At 43.8% G+C, this 23,074-nt stretch overlaps 1 protein-coding gene across 3 annotated transcripts in view; it reads left to right on the top strand.

Moving 5' to 3' along the window:
- The window catches only part of GPBP1 (GC-rich promoter binding protein 1), a 56,910-nt gene that overhangs the window by 19,261 nt on the left and 14,575 nt on the right, over window positions 1–23,074 (top strand). For all 3 annotated transcript variants that reach the window (XM_074995552.1, XM_074995550.1, XM_074995551.1), the window contains 4 exons: window positions 8,827–8,946; window positions 15,141–15,264; window positions 16,796–17,025; window positions 18,169–18,235. In XM_074995552.1, the coding sequence (XP_074851653.1) occupies window positions 8,884–8,946; window positions 15,141–15,264; window positions 16,796–17,025; window positions 18,169–18,235 (484 nt within the window). In that variant the 5' untranslated portion in view covers window positions 8,827–8,883. The remainder of the gene's footprint in view (window positions 1–8,826; window positions 8,947–15,140; window positions 15,265–16,795; window positions 17,026–18,168; window positions 18,236–23,074) is intronic.

The following is a 23,074-nucleotide window of genomic DNA, read 5'->3' as shown; positions in this document are numbered from 1 at the left end:
GGGAGAACCCCTCCAATTGGCATTACGTCTTTACTGAAGCACTGCAGCAGCACAGCTTTTTAAGTGTAGACAAACCCTTAGCCATTAGTTTACTAAGTCAAAATATATTTGTAATAGAGAGAAAGCCGTGCTAGTCTATGTACTATCAAAACAAAAAAGCAGTCCAATAGCACTTTAAAGACTAGCAAAATAATTTATTAGGTGATGAGCTTTCGTGGGACAGACCCATTTCTTCAACTCTGAAGTGCTACTGGACTGCTTTTTTAGTTATGAAAATATATTTTTATGCTGTTCATTTAGGAATTGCCTTGAGACCTTTTTCTTCTAGCATTTTATTCCAATAGTTGTACTTTCCCACATTTGCAGGTACCCAAACATTGTCGCTTTAAAATACATTGATTGAGAGCACATAATTGTATGTTCAAGTATGCACTCTTCCTCTCATTGCTAATTAGTTAGTTTTGAGTAAAACTACATTGGGCATGTCAATGATTTAATTTTAGTATTTCATATTTAACAGTATTCCTTTTTGCCAATATAAAGTTTCATCTGCACAGAGTAACTTCTGAAAATTCTGCTGCATGAAGTTACTGAAAGGGGTACAGGTGGTCCCCAACTTACAAACACATCAACTTATGACCATTGGTACTTACAACCAACCTCCAGCTCACCTCCCCCAGCAGGGGGCTCCAGCCACACACCTGGGGCTCCCCTCCAACCCCTGTGGACCCAGCTCCAACCCCTGGGCCTCGATTTTTCCCCTCCCCCTGTGCACGGTTGGCTGAGTGTTCATGGGTCTTCAGCCTGCCCCCTGCTCAAGCACCCCTCCCCCATCTGGCTCTCCCGCCATGCACAGGGCTCTGGCTCCCTGCCCCCGGTGGGGCTCCAGCCCTCCTCCACTCAACCACCCTGCCCCAGGGCATCCCCCCTTCAATCCCCATGCCTGGCTCAATCCCTCCCTCCCATGGCCCAGCTCCCCCGCCCCCCCCCACACACTTGAGGCTCGGGCTGTCAGCTGCTGCTGGTGTGCACAGGGCCCTATCCCCCTGCCAGCTCAACCCATCCCCACCCTGGTTCACCCCTATTCAGTGCCCCCCTCTCCCCCCTGGCATGTGCTGGGCACTAGCTGTCAGCTGCTGCAGGCACATGAGGCTCTACTCCTCCCCCCCCCCCCCCCAGCCTCAGTTCACCCTGTTCAACCCCACCCCAATACCCCACAGCCCCAGTTCACACTCCCCAGCACGCGTGTCTCCGGCTTTAACCCGTGTCTGGGATTTCCAACCCCCAGCACACAGGGCTCCAGCTCCAACCCCTGACCCACCACCCCCGCAGCCCTGTCTCTGCCCACCTGGCTGGGCTCAACCTCTGCCCCAACCCCCTGCTGCCTGCATCCAACCATCTGCAAGTCCCGGGTCAACTTCAGCTTCCCACCACCTCTGCCTCTTCCCAGGGCCCCAACCCAAGCCGGTCTCATTTACACAAAATTCAAGGTACGTGGAATGCAACCCTCGTGTACCTCAAGGGATTACAGTATAAAGGTATCAGAGAGGTAACTGTGTTAGTCTGTAGCTTCGAGAACAACAAAAAGTCTTGTGGCACCTTAGAGACTAACATATTTTGGAGCATAAGCTTTTGTGGGCAAAGGCCTCCTTCCTCAAATGCATATATATGTGTGTGGGGGCGGGGGGAGGGCCAGAGCTGACAAGGGCTATTCAGCAAGGTGGAAGTGGCCCAGTATCAACAGTACTTATCAAAAGAGGGGAAAAACAAGTTGGATCCAACAGGGGGATGTTAGCCATTGTCAGTGTCTAATGGGGCGCTATCAACACCCAGAGCAGAGAAACAGTCTTTGTAAGATCAAAACAAAAAAGCAGCCAAGTAGCACTTTAAAGACTAACAATTTATTAGGTGAGCTTTTGTGGGACAGACTCACTTCTTCAGACCATAGCCATACCAGAACAGACTCAATATTTAAGGCACAGAGAACCAAAACCAGTAATCAAGGTTGACAAATTGAAAAAAAAAAAAAATATCAAGGTGAGCAAATCAGAGAGTGGCGGGGGAGGTCAAGAATTAGATTAAGCCAAGTATGCAAAAGAGCCCCTATAATGTCCCAGGAAATTTGCATCCCAGTTCAAACCATGTGTTAATGTGTCAAATTTGAATATGAATGAGAGTTCAGCAGTTTCTCTTTCCAAAGCAGACTGAAAATTCTTCTTCAGTAAGACACAAACTCTTAAGTCATTAACAGAATGGCCCACTCCATTAAAATGTAGACTAACTGGTTTGTGGATGAGGAATGTTTTGATGTCTGTTTTGTGTCTACTGACTCTTTGTCTGAGAGAGTTTGAAGTCTGTCTGGTATACAAAGCATCTGGGCATTGTTGGCACATGATGTAATAAATGATGTTAGCTGAGGAACATGAGAATGTGTCCATGATTCTGTGAATAACCTGGTTAGGTCCAGTGATATGGGGTGATAGGTATGTGGATAAAGCTGGCAGCGGGCTTTGTTGCAAGGAAAAGTCCCAAGACTGGTATTTCTGCGATATAGACTGTGGCTGTTGGTTAGAATCCTCATAAGTTTGGGAGGTTGTCTGTAGGAGAGAACAGGCCTGTCACCTAGGGCCTTCTGGGGTGTGGCATCCAGATTAAGGATAGGTTGTAGGTCTTTAATAATTCGTTGCAGTGGTTTGAGTTGGGGGCTGTAGGTGATGACCAGTGGTGTTCTGTTCTTGGCTCTTTTGGGCCTATCTTGGAGTAGCTGGTCTCTGGGTATTTGTCTGGCCCTGTTGTTTTCTTTTTTTAATTTATTTGTCCTGGTGGGTAATTCAAGTTCATGAATATTTGGTAGAGATCTTGTAGTTTTTGGTTTCTGTCAGTTGGATCAGAGCAAATGTGATTGTACCTAAGGTCTTGAGTGTAAACAATGGATCTAGTAGTGTGCAGGATGGAAGCTAGAAGGGTGTAGGTAAGTATAGTGATCAGTGGTTTTCTGGTACAGTGTGGTACCGATCAGGCCATTCTTGCTTTGTACTGTAGTGTGCAGGAAATGTATCTTTTGTGTGGAGTAATCAAGGCATAAGTTGATGGTGAGCTGCAAATTGTTAAAGTCTCTGTGGAATTCTTCTAGAGTCTCTATACCATGGGTCCAAATTGTAAAGATGTCATCAATGCATCTTAAGAGGAGGGGACGAGAGCTGAGGAATCGTTGTTCCAGGTCAGCCATAAATATATTAGCATATTGTGGGGCCATGCGGGTGCCCATAGCAGTTCCACTAAGCTGGAGGTATAAATTGTCCCCAAAACGGAAATGATTGTGTGTGAGAACAAAGTTACAGAGGTCAGACACCAGATTGGCCGTGGTGGCATCAGGGATGGTATTCCTGATTGCTTGTAATCTATCTGTGTGGAATATTAGTGTACAGATCCTCTACATTCATGGGGTAAGGATGGCGTCAGGAACTTTTCCGATGTCTTGCAATTTCTTCAGGAAGTTGGTATCTCACAGATAGCTGGGAGTGTTTGGTGGCATAGGATTTGAGGAGGGAGTCGACATACCTGGATAGTCTGGTGGTAAGGGTGCCAACACCTGAAATGATAGGACGATCAGGGTTTCCAGGTTTGTGGATTTTGGAAAGTAAATAGAATAATCCAGGCTGTGGCTCAGATGGTGTGTCTGAGTGAATAAGGTCCTGGATAGCAGCAGGGAGTTCCTTAAGTAGTTTTTGGAATTCCAAAGTGGGATCAGCAGAGAGAGGCCTGTAAAATGTGATGTTGGAGAGTTATTTGGCTGCCTCCTGTTCATAGTGTGACTTTGTAAGCTGCAAGCCACTCCCACTATCTGTTTAATCCATGGTTAATGGAGCCAAATTTGCAAATAAATTGCAGCTCAGAGATCTCTTTCCATTTGATTTCTGACGTGTTTTTGTTTCAGAACTGTTGCCCTTAAATCTGCCACTGAGTGTCCAGGGAGATTGAAATGTTCTCCTACAGGCTTCTGTACATTACCATTCCAGATATCTGATTTATGTCCATTTATTCTTTTATGGAGAGGCTGTTTGGCCAATGTAAATTGCAGTGGGGCATTGCTGGCACATGACGGCATATATTATATTAGGAGATGTGCAGGTAAAGGAGCCCCTGATGGTATAGTTAGGTCCTGTGATGATGTCACTGGTGTAGATGTATGAGCAGAGTTGTCAGTGAGGACTGTTGCAGGGGCTGGTTCCAGGCCTCGAGTCACTGGTTTGTGATTTGTAGTGGCTGGTGAGGATTTGTTTAAGGTTGGCAGGCTGTCTGTAGGCAAGGACAGGCCTGCCTCCCAAGGTCTGTGAGAGTGAAGGATCATTGTTCAAGATGGGTTGCCCATCACTGATGATGCTCTGGAGAGGCCTTAGGTGGGGTCTGTATGGGATGGTCAGTGGAGTTCTCTGCTTTCCTTGCAAGGCCTGTCTTGTAGCAGGTGGCTTCTGGGTACCTGTCTGGCTCTGTCAATCTGTTTCCTCACTTCCTTAGGTGGGTATTTGTAGTTTGAGGAAAGCTTGGCAAAGGTCTTTTAGATGTTTGTCTCTGTCTGATGGATCAGAGCAAATAGTTGTACCTTAGTGCCTGGCTATAAACAATGGATCATGTAGTATGCCCTGGATGGAAGCTGAAGGTGTGTAGATAAGCATAGTGGTCCGGGGGCTTTCGGTATAGGGTGATATTTATGTGACCATCGTTTATCTGCACAGTAGTGTCCAGGAAGTGAATTTCTTGTGTGGACTGGTACAGGCCAAGATTGATTAGTGGGGTGGAAACTGTTGAAATCACGGTGGTACTCTTCAAGAGCCTCCTTCCCATGGGTCCAGATGATGAAGCTGTCATCAATGTAGCTCAGGTAGAGGAGGAGCGCTAGGGGACGAGAACTGAGAAAGCATTGTTCCAGGTCAGTCATAAAAATGTTGGCATGCTATGGGGCCATGTGAGTGCCCAGAGCAGTGCCACTGATTTGAAGGTATAATTTGTCCCCAAATCTGAAATAGTTGTGGGTGGACAAAATCACAAAGCTCCGCCACCATTTGTGCCTTGGTCTCATCAGGGATAATGTTTCTAACAGCTTGGAGTCCATCTTCATGTGGGATATTTGTGTAAAAGGCCTCCAGATCCATGGTGGCCAGGATGGTGTTTTCAGGAAGGTCACCAATGGATTGTAGTTTCCTGAGGAAGTCGGTGGTATCTTGAAGAAAGCTGGGGGTGCTGGTAGCATAGGGTCTAAGTAGAGACTCCATGTGTCCGGACAATCCTGTGGTGAGGGTGCCAATGCCTGAGGTGATGGGACGTCCGGGATTTCCAGGTTTATGGATCTTGGGTAGCAGGTAGAATAAACCTGGCTTGGGTTCAAGGGGTGTGTCTGTGTAAATGTGTTCCTGTGTTTTTATAGGGACGGTCTTCAGCAGAGTTTCTTTGTGTATTCCTTGGTGGGATCCTCGGCCAGAGGCCTGTAGAATGTGGTATTGGAGGGTTGCCTAGAGCCTCCTTTTGGTAGTCTGTCCTATTCATGATGACAGCAGTGCCTCCCTTGTCAGCGTCTTGGATGACAATGTCAGAGTTGTTTCTGAGGCTGTTGATGGCATTGCGTTCTGCACAGCTGAGATTATGGGGTAAATGATGCTGCTTTTCCACAATTTCTGCCTGTGCATGCCAGCGGAAGCATTCTATGTGTAGGTCGTTTGTCATTTTGCCCATCGGGGGAGTCCATGAGGAAGTTTCTCTTGTACCGTAGGTGGGAGGGTACCTGTGGGTCAGTGCGCTGTTCAGTGTCATGTTGGAAGCGTTCCTTGAGTCATAGACAGCGAAAGAAGGCTTCCAGATCACCACAGAACTGTATCAAGTTTGTGGGGGTGGTGTGGCAGAAAGAGTCCTCAAGAAAGGGCAGATTCTTCTGCTGGGCTGAGTGTATAGTTTGACAATATTGCTGGGTGAGTTAGGGGTAGCACTATCGTAGTCCCATGTGTAAAGTAGGAGTTTAGATAGCTTACAGTCCTTTTTCTTCTGTAGAGAAGAGAAATGTGTGGTGTTAATCTCCTGTCTTGTTCTAGTAAAGTTCAGCCATGTGGAGGTTTGCGTGGAGGATTGCTCATTTATGAGGGTCTCCAGATTTGAGAGCTCTCTTTTGATGTTGCCCTGTTTGTTGTACGTGGTGATGATTAGGTGGTTCCCCAGTTTCTTAGAGAGTGTGTGGCACAGTCTCTCACTGTAATCTGTTGTATGTTGATTTCAGTGGGTTTTTCACCTTCAGTCCTTTTGGTATGATGTCATTCTGTTTGCATTTGGAGAGGAAGATGATGTCCGTCTGTATCTGTGCAAGTTTTTTCATGAAGTTGATGGATTTCCACTCATTGCAGCTAACTGTAGTGCCTTGCATGGCGACAAGTATCGGAGGTAGCAGTGTTGGTCTGTAGCTTCGAGAACAACAAAGTCTTGTGGCACTTCATTGACTGACAGATATTTTGGAGCATAAGCTTTTGAGGGCAAAGACCTGCTTCATCAGATGCATGAGTGGGGGCGGGTAGTTTCAGAGGGGTAGTTAAAGAGTGGGTTCTCTGTAAAGGGGGAGAGCCAGAGCTGACAAGGTCTATTCAGCAAGGTGGAAATGGCTCAGTATCAACAGTACTTATTAAGAGGAAAAAACAAGTCAGATCAGACGGGGGATGTGAGCCACTGTCAGCGTCTAATGGGGAGCTGTCGACACCCAGAATAGAGAAACTGTCTTTGTAAAAACAAAAAGCAGTCAAGTAGCACTTTAAAGACTAGCAAAATAGTTTTAGGTGAGCTTTCGTGGGACAGAGCCACTTCTTCAGACCATAGCCAGATCAGAACAGACTCAATATTTAAGGCACAGAGAACCAAAAACAGTAAGCAAGGAGGACAAATCAGAAAAAGATAATCAAGGTAGGCAAATCAGAGAGTGGAGGGGTGAGGGGGGGAAGGTCAAGAATTAGATTGAGCCAAGTATGCAGACGAGCCCCTATAGTGACTCAGAAAGTTCCCATCATGATTTAAACCATGTGTTAATGTGCCGAATTTGAATATAAAAGCCAGCTCAGCTGCTTCCCTTTCCAGAATGTCTTTGTAAACTATCAGAGGGGTAGCTGTGTTAGTCTGGATCTGTAACAGCAACGAAGGGTCCTGTGGCACCTTATAGACTAACAGAAAAGTTTTGAGCATGAGCTTTTGTGAGCACAGACTCACTTCATATACAAAAACCCAAAGGAGAGCACTTCAGTCTCCCAGGCCACAGAGTAGCAGACTTAAAAGTAGCTATCCTACAGCAAAGAAATTTCAGGACCAGACTCCAAGGAGAAATTTCTGAGCTACAATTCATCTGCAAATTCAATGCCCTCAGCTCTGGCTTAAACAAAGACTGCGAATGGCTGGCTAAATACAGAAGCAGCTTCCCCTCCCTTGGCGTTCACACCTCCAGATCAACTGCTGGTAGTAAGCCTCATCCTTGCTGACTGGGCTGACCTTGTTATCCCCACCCTTGCTCTGGCTTATTTATACCTGGCCCTGCAGATTTCCAAGACCAGCATCTGATGAAGTGAGTCTGTGCTCACAAAAGCTCATGCTCAGAATTTTTCTGTTAGTCTATACGGTGCCACAGGACTCTTCGTTGCTGTCTTTGTAAACTGTGAGCCACTCCCAGTCTCTGTTTAATCCATGGTTAATGGAGTCAAATTTGCAAATAATTGCAGCTCAGAGATTTCTCTCTCCATTTGACTTCTGAAATTTTTTTGTTTCAGAACTGTCACCCTTAAATCTGCCACTGAGTGTCCAGGGAGATTGAAATGTTCTCCGACAGGCTTCTGTACATTACTGTTCCTGATGTCTGATTTATGTCCATTTCCCACTTACGACCAAATCGAGTTATGACCAGGTGTTCGGAGGGTAACCCGTTCGTAGTTTGGGGATTATCTGTACTTTATTGCAATAAAATTTGTATTCCTTGTAAGTCCAGAGATCCTTACTTCTAGATTACTTGAGCCAAGGGGCCTGCCTTTTAAAGGAGCCGACCTTCCAAAGTCTCCAGTGTGTCTAGTGAGATTTCTGGCAGCTTCTCAGCTCTGAATATTAGGCCATTTCATTAGATGCCTAAATAATGGCTTAGCAGCCTAACTCTAGATATTTGAGATTATTAAAAATGCTTTGAGGAAGGATATTCTTCAAGTGGGATATAGGAGCTAACTCTTCTACAGATCACCTGTATAAGCTTGCGTAAGTCACTAGGCTGTGTGTGTTTGTGTTTTTTCCATATTTTAAATAATACTGACCTGTTTCACTGGTGTTGAAAGCAGTCACTTAAATGTTTGAGGAACTCTGATATTACAGGATTGAGGCTGATTTTGTTCTTGAAAGTACAAGTTGAACCTCTCTAATCTGGAACTCTCATTTGGCAAACTCCATAATCCAGCCAAATAAATCATGCTGGATGACCACTTGTCACAGGTGTGGTTAAGTATCCTTTGGTCCCATGAAGTTTGTTTACAGTTATCAGTTGTGGCTTTCAGTGTTCTGTGCTGGTACTTAGCTGTAATTTACCCCTAAATATCTTCTAAGAGCCCAGGAAGCAGTGGAAGTGTTGGTAAGGTGCTAGAAAATATTGACTTCCTGTTGTCCAGTAAATTCTCTTGTCCAGCACCGCTCAGATCCTGAAGGTTCCGGATGAGAGACGTTCAACCTGTAGTATCGGAGTATTTAAGTACGGTTAGAAACAAGACACAATTGTGTCCTACTGTTAAGATTCAAGTGTAAAACATATCCACTTTCTTCTCTAAATGACAGGGACTTGCCATGAGGTGCTGAAGCCTTGTTTCACTGACTTGGAGAGACTGGACCTAAATGGCGCAGCATGACTTTGCTCCAGCCTGGCTTAATTTTCCTACTCCACCATCATCAACAAAGGTACTTGTTCTGGAATTCTTCTGAATGTGCAAAGATAGCCAAAGAAATCTTTAAGAATAGCCTCTCCCATACTCATTAAGAGATTTTGTCCTAATTAATTGTTGTTCTTTTTCTGTCATTATGAAATAGCATCTTCCAGTCAGGTTTCTGGATAGTGATCATTCTCCTAGTATTCAACCTTTCATATCTGAGCTTTAGCTTTCATAATGTCAGCTGCACAGTTATCACGTGACTTCAAATTTCTGTTGCAAAGTCTTAAATTAAAAAAAAGTGCAATGTATGCAGTGGACCTTGCAGCTTCTACTTACAGGGTGCTTCGTTTTTGTGGATTGTTCTCTACTGGATTTAGGATGAGAACACAACATTTAGGAACAGGAAGGGTTATTTGTCTAAACATAATCACATCTTCCATATCTGATCCCAACTTCGATTTCTCCTACTCAGAACAGTCATCTAGGGTAGCTCTTAGTTTGAAACCAAAAGTACAGCATAGAAAGAGGTATGGTGTTTTTTCTGGAGATCCTCCATAGCAACAGCTCTTCTTGTCTATATACTTTTATAAACAAAGTCCATATTTAGGATTTTGATAGCGCAGACTTGAACTGCTCTCTAATATTTTTGTTTGCTACAATGTAAAAGGTCCTTTAGATTCCAGGATTGTCGATATTCTATTGTCAGTTTATTTTCAGTTGTTTTTTAAATGATCCTAAAAGGAAAAAAAAATATCCCCAGGAAATCAAATGCCCAGGACTTTAAAAAATCTTGTTAGGGGTTTTGCAGCTTGCAAGGAAGTGTGACCTAATGGTCCAACTATTCTCTCGTAAACTGGATAAATTTAGAACAGGGGTGAGCAAACTACAGACCAGCCAGTCAAACCTTCTACTTCGTCTCTTAAGCCTTCACTGTGAAGCATGGTCAGAGGCAACTAAGGGGCTCCGCCCATCCACCCCTAGCTTGAGTGGTGGCTCTGCAGTTTCAATTGGCTGGAAACCATGGCTAATGGGAGCTGTGGTGATGGTGCTTGTGGAGAGGGTGGTGTGCAGAGCTGCCTGGCTGTGCTTCTACATAGGAGCAGGAGGGTGGGAACATGCTGTTGCTGCTGCTTCTGGGAGTTGCTTGAGGTTATGCGCCACCAGGGCCCTGTGCCCCTGACCTTTTTCCTGATCTCCAAACCCCTCAGCCTCACTCAAGAGCACAGTCCTATACCTCAGAGCCCTAAACCTGTCTTGCACCTCAACACCCAATTTCGTGTGCGTTCGTGTTCCTCCATACAATTTCCATACTGATGTGGGCCAGAAAGTTTGCCTGCCCCTCCTTTAGCATGTGCTCTAATTAAGCTCTTTTTTTAAGAACCCAGGCCTTTTTCTCATGCATTGCCAAAAGATACTTTTTCTGGCTACTGCATCATTGTCAGGACCTCTTGACTTAATAGCTAACCTGTGTACTAATATAAAATCCATTTAGCCCTGTGAGAACTCAGCACCAAGAAGTCAGGATTTTGTGAACATTGCCTGAATTCCATGTTACAGCCAGGCTAAATGAAACCTGAACTATTTCTGAGAGTTGCAGGGTTCTTTCTGACAGCAATGGGTTGTTGTCGCTCACCCTTCTAGGAACCTTCCAAAATAAAAAGAGTTCAGTAAATATTTGTTTGTGCCTTGACTGGTAAACCTTGAATGGCTTTTGAAAACTATTGTATTCCTTCATATTGAACAGCAGGCTTCTCGCAGTTTCTTGAATATCAGTTGCTTCTTTTTACTAGAAGAATAGAGTGCCAGAACTTCTCAGTTTTCAAATATAAACTATAGAGATCCCTTATGATTGCGAAACTGTTACTTTCGTCTCCATCACAAGTGTAACAGCTCCATCATGTGGTGGAAATGTGAACTGCCTGACTTTTTATATGCACGTTAATTTCAGTAAATGTGATGCTTATATAATTTGAACTTGTGCATTTGATATCTTAAAACAGCATTAAGCTTTAAAGAAGTTTTATGAGATTGACTGTTTTAAATAAAGGGATCATTAATATTTAGCCGGTTAAGAGGCAGTTTTATAAGGTCTTTATGTGTGACTCTGTAAACTAAACATGAAACTGCCTTTTATAACTGTTGTCTGTACTGGACTGTAGTGTGTACAAATACAGTTCCCCTTTGTGATGAAAAGAGATTTCCTGGCAGCCTGTTCCAAGGTTGTTTATAACTTTGGAAGTAGTAACAGTACTCTTTTTTTGCTTTACCAAACATTTTTCATTTAAAAAAATTATCCATGAGGTATGTGTATTTCGTAGGTGTAGGGGTATATATATTGGATTTATAGCTTGTAGGCCTATTTTAACCTATCTGTCCTCCTTAGCCCTTTACTGTTTTTATTCTAGTTTAGCAGTAATGCAGTGGGCCTACAGGGATCATACTTTGTAAGTGTTAGTTTTAGCACCTTTTATATGTATATTTAGGTCGGTGTAAGTATAGAGAAATTTCCAGACATATTTAAGTCTGAGCATACCTGAACTTTCGGACCTTTCAGGTGCTACTTTAACTGCAAAGGGATCAGTATGCTAATATAAAAGGTAGCATTTATGTTGTGGGATATCTGAAAAAGGACCTATGTTGATGTACAATGTGACATTTATCTTCTGTGGTATCAGAAGGTACCAAAATACAATGACCTTGTCATACTAGTCATCCTGTTTTACCATAAAGTAGAGGCAAGGCTCATCAGGTGGTGGTACTTGATATTTTAGTCTCAGGTGCCCAAAAGGAGTTTGTCCATGAGTCTGAAGTTACATCTCATGCTTATTCAAAGGAGTGCCTTAGGTTAATTCCCCCATCAGATGTGCGTACCCTAAAAATATACGGGTATGGAAGTCTGGTATTGGTTTTGGGAGACTGGTCCCGAGTGACACAGAGTAGCTGAGAGCGTGTGGGGAGGATTTCTGTAAGGGTTTCTAAAGATCTAAGCATTCCTTACACATTTTTTCTTTCTGCTGGTACTAGTCTGTCTTTTAATCTATAAAGCTTCCTCTGTTATAATACTCTCACCACCAGCAGAATGAGCCTGGTCTTCAGCTCCTCAGGTACTCAGGAAGGGAGCATGAGTATGATATACTAGACCAGGAGTCTGCAACCAAAATAGCAAAAAGAGCTGTTTTTTCAAATTTGGTTACAAAATCAGTACTTCAGGAGCCATAATGCATGTGAATATGAAACAGTCCTTAATAAATCAAACCATACTTCTTGTAACCTCTATTTTAAGAACCGTGCACGCACAATGACTTGTAATGTGATAAATGTTTAGTGAAGGATGTTCACAAACTTCCATATTCTATTTCCTCACACGTTGCATGTGGGAGGGGCAGAGGGGCTCAGTTCCTGTCCCTGGGGCAGATAGGGTCTCCTTGGGGCTAAGAGATGGTAGGAAAGTTTGCTGAAAACTTGCTTGGGACTTTCCCTGCTGTGGTAAGGCATCGAGTTGAGCTGGGATGCTTTTACTTATCTGTAACAGATGCAGGAGGCTGGGTCCGTCCTCCGAGGAGCTGGACAGCAAGAGCGGCAGCTGGGGAGGCCGTCTGAGATACACTGAGCAAGCCCTGGGGCGTGGTGGGCGCTGCCCAGCTGTAAGGGCTGCCAGATTTAGCTGCACTCTGCAGGTTGACATTCAGGCATTCAGCGCAGCCAGGAACTGGAGTCAGAAGGTTTGAGCGCATAAAGCTGTGGCACCCTCCTTTCTCGCCATCCAGGCTGCCATGCACTCCTGTGAGCTCTGCAGCCAGGCCTTGCCTGGTGGGGCACTTTTTATCCACAGTAAAGGAGCCAGCAGTGGCTGCATGGTAGTCCACTGTGAGAGACCCAGTAGCGCCAGTTTCCCCTCCAAGACCATTCAGGCTCCCACCCCCATCAGCCCCCAGATCCACATGCCTTACCTGGCATGCCACCCCACTGCTGATCTGTACTGGGCAGAGGGAGGGAAGGAGGCAGCTGAAGCCAGCCAACACTATGGAAAACACCGGTGGGTGAGAGAGGGAGGACACAGAAATGCCTCTAGTGCCCCCCTCCAGGGCCAGACCACTGTCTCCTGGGGTGCAGATGGAGTCATTGCAGCTCTGGACACTGACTCCTCTGTGGCTCCCTGCCCTGCTGTGGCTGAAAAAATAGAACTAAGTTCAGTTGGTTTAACAACCAGATCACTCCTGGCTGCAGTTAAGCCAACTGAATTTATTTCTGTTGCTTCAGCGGCAGCAGGGCAGGGAGCCACAGAGGAGCCAGCATTTGGAGCCACAAATGACTCCTTAAAGAGCTGCAGGTTGCCAACCCATGTATTAGGCATGTATGTAATTGTCTGTTCAAAGTGCATTTCTGTAACTAACCAGGGTGATCTAACCTGTAATCATTACTTCAGACATTAGTTTATGTGAAGTTACACTACTGACTGTAATAAATCGTGCTGCTATTATATTGCCCAGAGTTTGTGTGATTTTTTTTTGAGTCCCAAGACCTACTGAGCTCTCTTGTAGCTCTTAATATCTGTAGTCCATGGTGGAGGGCAAGCCTAGGGAGTCTTAGGTCAGATTGGCGAGCAGTTACCCAAATTTATATTTCTACCCGTATTTCTGACTCTGGACAACAGTTTTGTTAGTGTGTTTCACTGTTGAATGTGACACTGGTGTTCAGTGGTCAAGGTCAGGGAAGAGGGAAGGGTTCCTTCCACTTGAGACTCCAGAATGAAGGTGTACTGTTTTCAGATTTTTACGGTGAATGCTTGCTGGGCTTCAGTCTCACTGAGATTTGAATACATTAGTGGGATTTGTTGGTCTCCTTGGTGGAGCTCAGATGCACTCTTTGCACATGGCTACTTCTTGACCAGGAATGGCAGGAGGGAATTAGTGGTATTCTCCCAAGCCCAGCCAATTATGATACCAGAACAAGTTGTCACTCAGGATAGTTTGTAGGTCTTCATTAGATTCTTCCTCTGCTTTTCTGTACAGTGAGTGATGAGGTATTTTTATATACCTGTTTTCTTAACTGTCCTCGCTGGCCTGTAACATCATGTGTCTAAATGGGTGTTAATATTTTAGAGCAATTTTTTTCCAATCTGTCTGCACACTTGGCCTATGATGAACAGAGTTGTTACATAAAATTCCTTTTGTCAAATTTTCCATAAGGTTTATTTTGTTTCTCATAACCAAAAGTGTCTGTTTTTATTTGATTCTAGTAAACTGTGAGAAACAAAACACAATAGAAGGGGATGACTAAGACACAAAATGGCAGCTGAAATTAATGTTGAGAAATGCAGTGTAAAGCACATTGGAAAACATAATCCTAACTATACATATAAAATGATGGGATTTAAATTAGCTGTTTCCACTCTAGAAAGATCTTGGAGTCCTTATGGATAATTATCTGAAAACATCTATTGTGTGCAGCAGCTGTCCAAAACTAAATGTTCGGCATCATTAGGAAAGAGCTAGATAGAAAATATAAATCCATGGTATGCCCACATCTTGAATACTTCATGCAGATGTGATCTCCCAGTCTCAGATATATTGGAATTTTAAAAAAACACAGACTAGGGCAATAAAAATGCTTAGGGCTATGGAACAATTTATTTGTAAAGAGAGATTAAGAAGCCCGAGACTTTTGATCTTGGAAATGTGGCTACTAATCTGGGGTGGGGGGGGCAGGGAGAATGCTAGGTCTATAAAATTCATGACAGGTGTGGAGAAATTAAGGACATACGTGTGGGGTTTTTTTTACATGCCTTACAACATAAGAAAGAGGGGTCACCAACTGAAACTAATAGGCAGCAGGTTTAAAAAAAAAAATTCACATAACACACGGTCAGCTAGTGGAACTCATTAACAGAGGATGTTGTGAAGCTTCAGAATATAACAGGGTTTAAAAAAAAAACAAAAAAAAAAACTAGATAAGTTCATGCAGGATACTGTCAATGACAGTTAGCTGGGATAGACAGAGATGGTGTCCCTAGCCATTGTTTGCTAGAAGTTGGGAATGGGTGACGGGGGTGGATCACTTGATTACTTGTTATGGTCATTTCTTCTAACGCAGCTGCCATTTTCCAATGTTAGAAGATAGAATCCACACCAAATGGATCTTTGGTCTGACCCAGTATGGCCGTTCTTATGTTCATTAAGTGAATGTTACAAGCACTAATCTACTGTTTGTGGTCATTTCCAGTCGTCACTGAATTTTGAAAAGCATTCTGAAAATTTGTCATGGACAGAGAATCGTTATGAAGCAAACCGCAGACGACACAACTCTTCAGAAGGGTTTGATCCTAGTATTGGACGTCCTAATGGAGGTATCATTTTGTTTCCAGAGAACACCACAGTGCTGTGTGTTTAAAGCTGTGTGACATAAGCTTACCATGGCCCTTCTATCCTTTCTGAATATGCAAACACTAAAAGCTTTAGCATTGCTAGGCTTAATCCAAGGATGGGGGACATCCAGGGATGTAGTTCCTGGCCAAGTTCCCCTCCCACCCCACCATGGCTGGAGTATGATTACCAGCTCTCTGCTGCTGCCGGGGAAAGCAGATCAAGGCAAGCTGAGTCAGATCAAGGCAAGCTGAGGGCCCTGTCGGGCCCGCTTACTCTTCTGGGTGAGGACGGGCAGGAGAGGAAGCAGGTTGGTGGGCTTCTGTTTTCCCTCTCCTCTCCCCCACTGGGGACCCAAATCCCTGACCCCTTCTGCCTATATGCCTCACCCATAATCTGCTCCTGCACACTGAGCCCCTTGTTTTTGGCCCAACCTGAGAGCCTGTGGGGATGGGGCACAAGCTCTGAGCCTTGTTGGTTGTGCCCCCTCATTTTCCTCTTCCCCTTCCCCTACACAGGGAAGGGGTAGATAAGGGCTGTGTGCAAGCCAGTGGGGCAGGGAGAGGGATACAGCTTTGGGTGTAGGGAGGGGAGTGACTATAGTCCATGTGAGGGCAGGGAGGGGTAGCTAAGGGTGAGGAGGCATATTATGGGCTGTGTGCTGGGAGGAATCCCTTGCGGTCCCTGTTATCAGAGGGATCTGCAAGTCACAGCGCCTGATCTCCACTCCTGGATGGCTCTTCCCATCTGCCTCTGTGAGAACAAAGGGTCTAGGAGCTGAGGAGCAGCTTCAACATGCAGTAGTAGCAAGAGATGAGGGAATACAACTCTTGCCTCCTGCATGGCACCAGCCAGATCAGCAGTTTCCCTGCACTGCCTGACTCTAACTTCTTGCTTCTGACCTGTCTGGAGAGTAAGTATGGAGCTGTCCCCAGGACTGCTGTCAAAAGGAGCACCAGGACTTGGGGCTCTGGTATTCAGCTTCACACCTGGCCTCTGAGTACTGGGAATCATGGCTCCAGCCCTGTGTGGGATCAGGGATGTGGGTTTCAGCCATGGGGCCCATGGGCCCCCTGGACAGGTCTTGCAAATCTCTCCTCTCCCCCACCCCCCCCACCTGGTGGAGAACTGGTGGGTTAAAAGAATAAGTCCCGGAATGCACTGTATTGTACTTTTGAAAAGAAGCAGTGTTAATACCTAGCTAGCATGTGCTGTAGACAGCCACAGACATGGCCAAACAGGAGAGGGGCCTGAGGACACTTAGTTGTCAGACCAAGCTCCTTTGAAGCCATCCATCTCCCATTTTGCTCTTAAACCGAGCTTGCCTTAGTACAAGGTAGAGATCCTGCTCTGCTGCTTCTGAGTGAAAGAAACTTGCTGTGCTATCAGGTCAAGAATCAGCGTAGACTGCCATTTGGTTCATTCATGATTTTTAACTTTCTGTATTAATTTTGCAACACAGAAATTCTTTATAAACTGCTTGTAATTATACTTTTTAAAACTTAAAAATCTCAGGCCATTTTGGGAGAAAAGAGAAAAATGGCTGGCGTTCGCAAGGCAGGAATGGGACAGAAAACATACACCACCGTGGGGGAGGATATCATGGTGGAAGTTCCCGGTCTCGTAACAGCACTTTCCACTCTGGAAAAAGCCAAGGATTGCTGCATGAAAATAATGTATCTGACAATGAAACTGGGAAAAAGGAAGACAAGGAAGAGCCCAAGCAATTTGAGGCTGAGGATTTTGTAAGTTTCTTTTAATTATAACAAGGTTTCATTGCTTCTGCAAATGCTTTTTTTGTCCATGTGCAAGTTGATTTGAGACTTGCCCACCCTTTCCATGGGTGAGAGAGTATTAATGGTTTATCCATGAACTTGTTTTTATTCTTACCTCCTTTTATTGTGCATAGTACTCGTTTATTTTTTTACTTCATAGGTTTGGGGATCTAGGTCTGTTCTAAATCTTTCACTACAATATTTTACAGCAGTTTCCCCTGGCAAGTGCTACACAATGAATTCTACCCAATGTTCTTTTCAGAAATTGGGAGTAGAATAAGTAAGTAGTCTTTCTGCCATGTAAAAACCCAGTCGGGAAGCTTCCTCTTGGATTGTGAAACCTGGGAATTGCAGAATGTGAGAATTTAGGGTTGTGTACACTAGCACCCTACTTCAAAGGGAGCATGATAAGTAGGGTGTCAGGAGATTAAGGACGTGCTGCACGGTGCATGCAGCAATTCGTTAAGCTAATTCTCCCCTGCGGCAACTCCGAAGACTTAAACTTTGAAGTGCTGGCTCGTGTGTAGCCGTGGCTAACCCCGTCGGTACTTCAAAGGGCCTGGGCAACTCCAAGTCCTCTACTCCTCTAGTACAGGAACTTGGGAGTTGCCCAGGCCCTTCGAAGTACTGACGGGGTTAGCCAAGGCTACACGCAAGCCAGCACTTCGAAGCTTAACTCTTCAGAGTTGCCGTGGGGGAGAATTAGCTTAATGAATTGCTGCATATGCCGTGCAGCACGTCCTTAATAATCTCCTGACACCCTACTTACCATCCTCCCTTTTGAGGTTTTTCTTTTCTGGCTGACCAATATTCTGTTGATAGATGGTCCACAGAACAACATTGATTGAGGGGTGAGAGAAGCCCATTATGAAGGGATATTGGAGAAGGGTTAGACATCGGAGGAAAACAGTAATTCACATTTAGCTGAAGTATCTGCTTCAGAAATAGAATTGGATCTGCTCTGTCCTGCCTATATAAGAACTGTGTTCATTACGACAAAGTATTCTCCTGCATTTGAAGTACTTATAGTGTGACTATCCAATATTTCATGTTTCGAGACTGATTCTTGAAGGAACCAACTATGCAATAATTCTGAATCCCCTTTCCTTTCAGCCCTCTCTGAATCCTGAATATGAGAGAGAACCAAACCAGAATAAATCTTTAGCAGCCGGTGTATGGGGTAAGTGTTTTTGACTGCTTGGATAGAAAAGGTGGTAAAGATTTAGAGATCCAAGTTTAAAAATAAAACTTGGAAAGACTTTTTTTAAAAAAAAAAAAAAGTGTATAACAATGCCACTTTGTTTTGCATAAACGCCTAATTTGATGTCAAAAGGACTCTGGCCCCTAGTAAAATTTGTTCCTCTCCTTCTTTATGGAAAAAAGTAACTGCTGCATATAATTAGGTACTAGAACATTGGCCAGTCAGCACATTTTATTATGGCAAGAAAGTATCTTTTGGTCAAGGGTTGCTAGGATTTGGTCTTCAAGCAGGCATGTGATGAAGAGAGGTTGAGTCTTGTATGCCTACAAACTGGAGATTTTATAGACGAATGTTTCTGAATCAGTCTTCAAAGACGATGTTTGAGGTAACACTTTGAGGGAAGCTCCTCTTTGGAGATCAGGCAAGAGGTCTAGGAGATGGCCACGACAGCTCCCTGGGGGGAAAGTATATCCTCTTCCTTTATCTTGCTGAAACTTGGAAAGGCCTCTAATGCCTGGGAGCAATTTTGAGTTGCTGGGCTTTTATTCTGATTGGCTTTTTCTGGTTTAAAAGAGAGCCAGCTCTGACGAGAGAAACTGGATTGTAGTTTGGGTTTTATTTTACCTTTTTTGAACTGGTGTGCCTGCCTTCCACCTTACAGTTTGTGCTACAGATAAGTGATTCACAGTCACAGGTTGACAAATACAGGAAATACCTGCTGTGTGGGGAATATTTTTTTGGTGTAATGTAAAGGTCTGCCTCTTTGAAGAATGTTGCGTTTTGGTAAACATATATGACAGCTTCTATTTAGAAATGGGTTTATTGTTAAAGAAACCTGAGAAATGAGTTCTGTTTTTCAGTAGTGTGCTGATTTGCTAACTCTGCATTATTTCATCTGTACAATTTCACATGTTTTGGAAAGCAACATAGGTACAGGCCAAGATTTTAAAATAAGTTCCTAAAGTTAGGCTAATAAATAATTTGGATGCCTGACCATCCACTTCCACCTTTGAAAATCAGTCCACTTATTTATCTTTGTCAGAAAGGTTAGCAAGTGTTTAATTTTGTAGCCAGGGCAGAAGATGTAATATAGCAGAGGTGGCCAAACTTACCCCACCCTAAGTCACATCTGACAGAATTCAGAAATTTGAGAGCCAGGGCATACTCACTTGGGCTCAGGTTATCTGTCAGCCTTTTGGGAGATGCCTGATGTGGCTCAGGGCTTTAGCCCTGCTCCTGCTGAAATCTGGAGACCCTCAGCCCCACAAAGCAAAAGCCTGGAGACCCATCTCTCAGCTGGGCAGAATCTCCTACCCCATCAACCTGCTGCAATACAGAGTCCAAGCTTCCCCATCCAGTCTGGTAGGTGAAGAATGGGGGAAGGATCTAGGGTTGAGGGAAGGCTACATGAGACTCACTTTAATGGTAAAAGAGCTGCTTGTGGCTTGAGAGTCACCATTTGGCCACACCTGTTGTGTTGCAAAATTCTATCATTGGCAAACTTTGTATCAGTGGAAAAGGAAACAGTTGAGTTTGATGTGAAGGAGAATAAGCTTTCCAAGGGGTAGCCTACAGTCAAATTGATCTTCACAGGGAAGGCAAGAAATAATTTAATTTGGCAAACTCATGAGCAAAAATTACAAAATAACCTCCTGTTGCAGTGCATTGCTTGATTTTTTTTTTTAAGATGGAAATGGCATATTACGCTCTTGCATTTGCAAACTTAAAGTATATTTGGAAGTCTTAAACTGGAAGAAGAGGCTTAAAAGTAATCAAAAGTTAAGAGGCAAGACAATTTGCAGATAAATCACATGGATATAGGAGTATTGAAGTCTAAATTGGAGTCGACAACCAAAATAGCAAAAAAGCCATTTTTTAAATTCAGTAAAAAACTTAATTCAGGAGCTGCAGGGCATGTGAAGAGGAGATGATCCTTAATAAATGATGTCAAACCGTACTTTTTGTAACGCCTGTTTCAAGAACAGCGCACACAGTGGTTTGTAATGTGATACATATTTATTGCCGGACATTCACAAACTTTTTACATATTCTGTTTCCTCACACTGTACATACGTGTGTGTGTGTGTCACTATCTTCCTGACTTTCAGTCCTGACCCACTTTAATTATGCCAGTTTTACTTCATGTTTAATTTTTCTCTCTTAATGCGTGTTGCCCTTCACAGCAAGAATACCGTAAGCTTCCTTTTCAAAATCAAGACACTATTAGCAACACTATCAAAATACAGATTCAGTATCATATCCCACAATGCACTGCACATATTAAAGCAGGAGTTATCTAATATTTTGAGACTAGTGTTTGCTATTTAGGTATGAGTTGTTCATTGTTGGGCTTTTAGATATGTTAGGCTGTGTCTACACTAGCCCCAAACTTCGAAATGGCCATGCAAATGGCCATTTCGAAGTTTACTAATGAAGCGCTGAAATACATATTCAGCGCTTCATTAGCATGCGGGCGACCGCGGCACTTCGAAATTGATGTGCCTCGCCACTGCGCAGCTCTTCCCGACGGGGCTCCTTTTCGAAAGGACCCCGGCTACTTCGAAGTCCCCTTATTCCCATGAGCAGATGGGAATAAGGGGACTTCGAAGTAGGCGGGGTCCTTTCGAAAAGGAGCCCCGTCAGGATGAGCCGCGCGGCAGCAAGGTGCGTCAATTTCGAAGTGCTGCGGCTGCCCGCATGCTAATGAAGTGTTGAATATGTATTTCAGTACTTCATTAGTAAACTTCGAAATGGCCATTTGCTTGGCCATTTCGAAGTTTGGGGCTAGTGTAGACACGGCCTTAGAGAGCTTTTTGTGCTTTGCAATTATAGTGTCGGAAGCCACAAAGAGGGCCTTAAAAATCTGCATGTAGCTCTGGAACTGCAGGTTGCAGATCCCTGGTCTAGATCAACCTGGAGTATAATTTGTTCTGTTTTACTTTGTAAATGGAGTACAAGAGCTTATTCCATGCTCGTAACGATTTTCAATAAAGTTAAACTCTACAAGAGCTATGTATTCAGCTGCCATATAACAAATGGTACAATTAATTTGCTCACACTCACCAACAAAAAGAATAGCATAATGATTTTACTTGTAGGCAGCTTTTGCTGGTTCATTATATATAAACTGGTTTTTCTGATGCTACTCTAACTTTCTGTGTGGGTGCCTAGTCTGAATTAAGAGCCACCAGTTGGCAGTTTAGCATCTTCAGGGAGTTGTGGAATAGCTGTTGTTTTATGTAAATGCATGCCCTTGCTTATGCTGTACTAACTTCTCCATGTAGATGAGTCCTAAATCAGCTTCTAATAGAAATGGAGCAGTACTATTGAGAGTTGAAAATAATCTATCCAATATCTTTCAACACAAGTTATAGTAAAATACCTGTGTGCAAAAGCCAGTGTGAGAATCCCTGTTCTGTAAATTTATTTCTTGCATTTTACAGAGGAACACCATGTCTCTAAGCAAACACCATAAGTGCTGTCTCTCAGGTGAAATGGTCTTTCACTCTTTAATTGATAGCAAATGCAAATAGTTGCTGAACGTATAATAGAATGCCCTGAGGCATGTTGAAATGAAATAACAAAAACACTTGAAACAGGAAATGAGTACACGAGAGACATATTGCTCTGGATCAGGCTTCTATGTTTCTTCTGTCCATGTGGGAGAGTTGTTCCTCTAGTCTTGGCAATGAGCTGTCACTCAGGGTGAAATGCAGACTAATTAGTCCTGGCTAATGGTTGATAAAATAAGCAGAAAAATTTCCTTCTCTCCGTAGCTGCATAGGCCTCCAAGTAGGAATACTTGGATGCAAACTTACCACAATGAAGCACTGTTTCTGGCTTTGGATTAACAAAGTAGTGTACCTGAGAGGGGGAAAATGCTTGATAAGATTTAGCATTGTTTCTTAAGAGCATTACTAATCGTGTATGAAAATAATTCACAGGTTTTAATTCTCACAACAAGTTTAAGGTGAGAAGGGAATTCCAGTATTTCAGGTATGCGGCTGAGACAGAATAGTGACTTCACTTGCCACCCACCTACCACGTGAGTTATTGGCAGAGCTCAGGGAATGTGTACACCAGGAAATTAGGATGATTTGGCTAAGGTTGATTTTTTTTCTAGAATCTGGTTTTGTAACATTGAAGGTGCATGTCCACACTGGTATATAGTGTCTTTGGATTGTGTCCGCAGTAGTGTTGTCAGGTTCAGTTTTGCTGGCAATGCACTGTGGGTACCTGTTCCCTCAGTTCCTGCTGTACTGTTGTAGTGTGGGTTTTTGTTACAGTATTTGGTGAGATAGAAATGTGCTGTGTGGGTCCTTCTGGGTGTATGTCATTATTATCCCATAGAGCCCTTGTCTCCTCCCCCTCCCTTTGGAAAGTAACAGCAGAAAGTGTTTTCACTCCCTTTTTCTGTACCCATGTGGACACCATTACAAGGCTAGCATGGAATCTGTACAGCTTAAACAGATGTGGCATGTATTATGAGCACTTTGTACATTGTGCTCCAATATGTGCAAAGCTTACGCAGCCATGAGAGCAATGAAGGCTCTGGGGAGGACATGGACATATACAAAAGGAAGATGCTGGAAAGTAGAAGTAGGGAAATGTTGACTGCACTTGATGCTTAGTACACAGTGGAGCACCAGTTCTGGTGTCATGAAATGAGCTCAGATTGGTGGGACTGCATTGATCTGCACATCTGGATGATAAGCAGTGGCTACAAAATTTCTGCATGTGTAAGGCCACTTTTATGGAACTTTGAATCGCTTTCCCTCGCTCTGAAGCACAGCAGTACTAAAATGAGACCTGCTGTGA

This window comes from Carettochelys insculpta, chromosome 5 (genome assembly GCF_033958435.1).
Source record: "Carettochelys insculpta isolate YL-2023 chromosome 5, ASM3395843v1, whole genome shotgun sequence".
NCBI classification, from domain to species: Eukaryota; Metazoa; Chordata; order Testudines; family Carettochelyidae; genus Carettochelys; species Carettochelys insculpta.
This window is presented reverse-complemented; position numbering and strand designations above follow the sequence as displayed.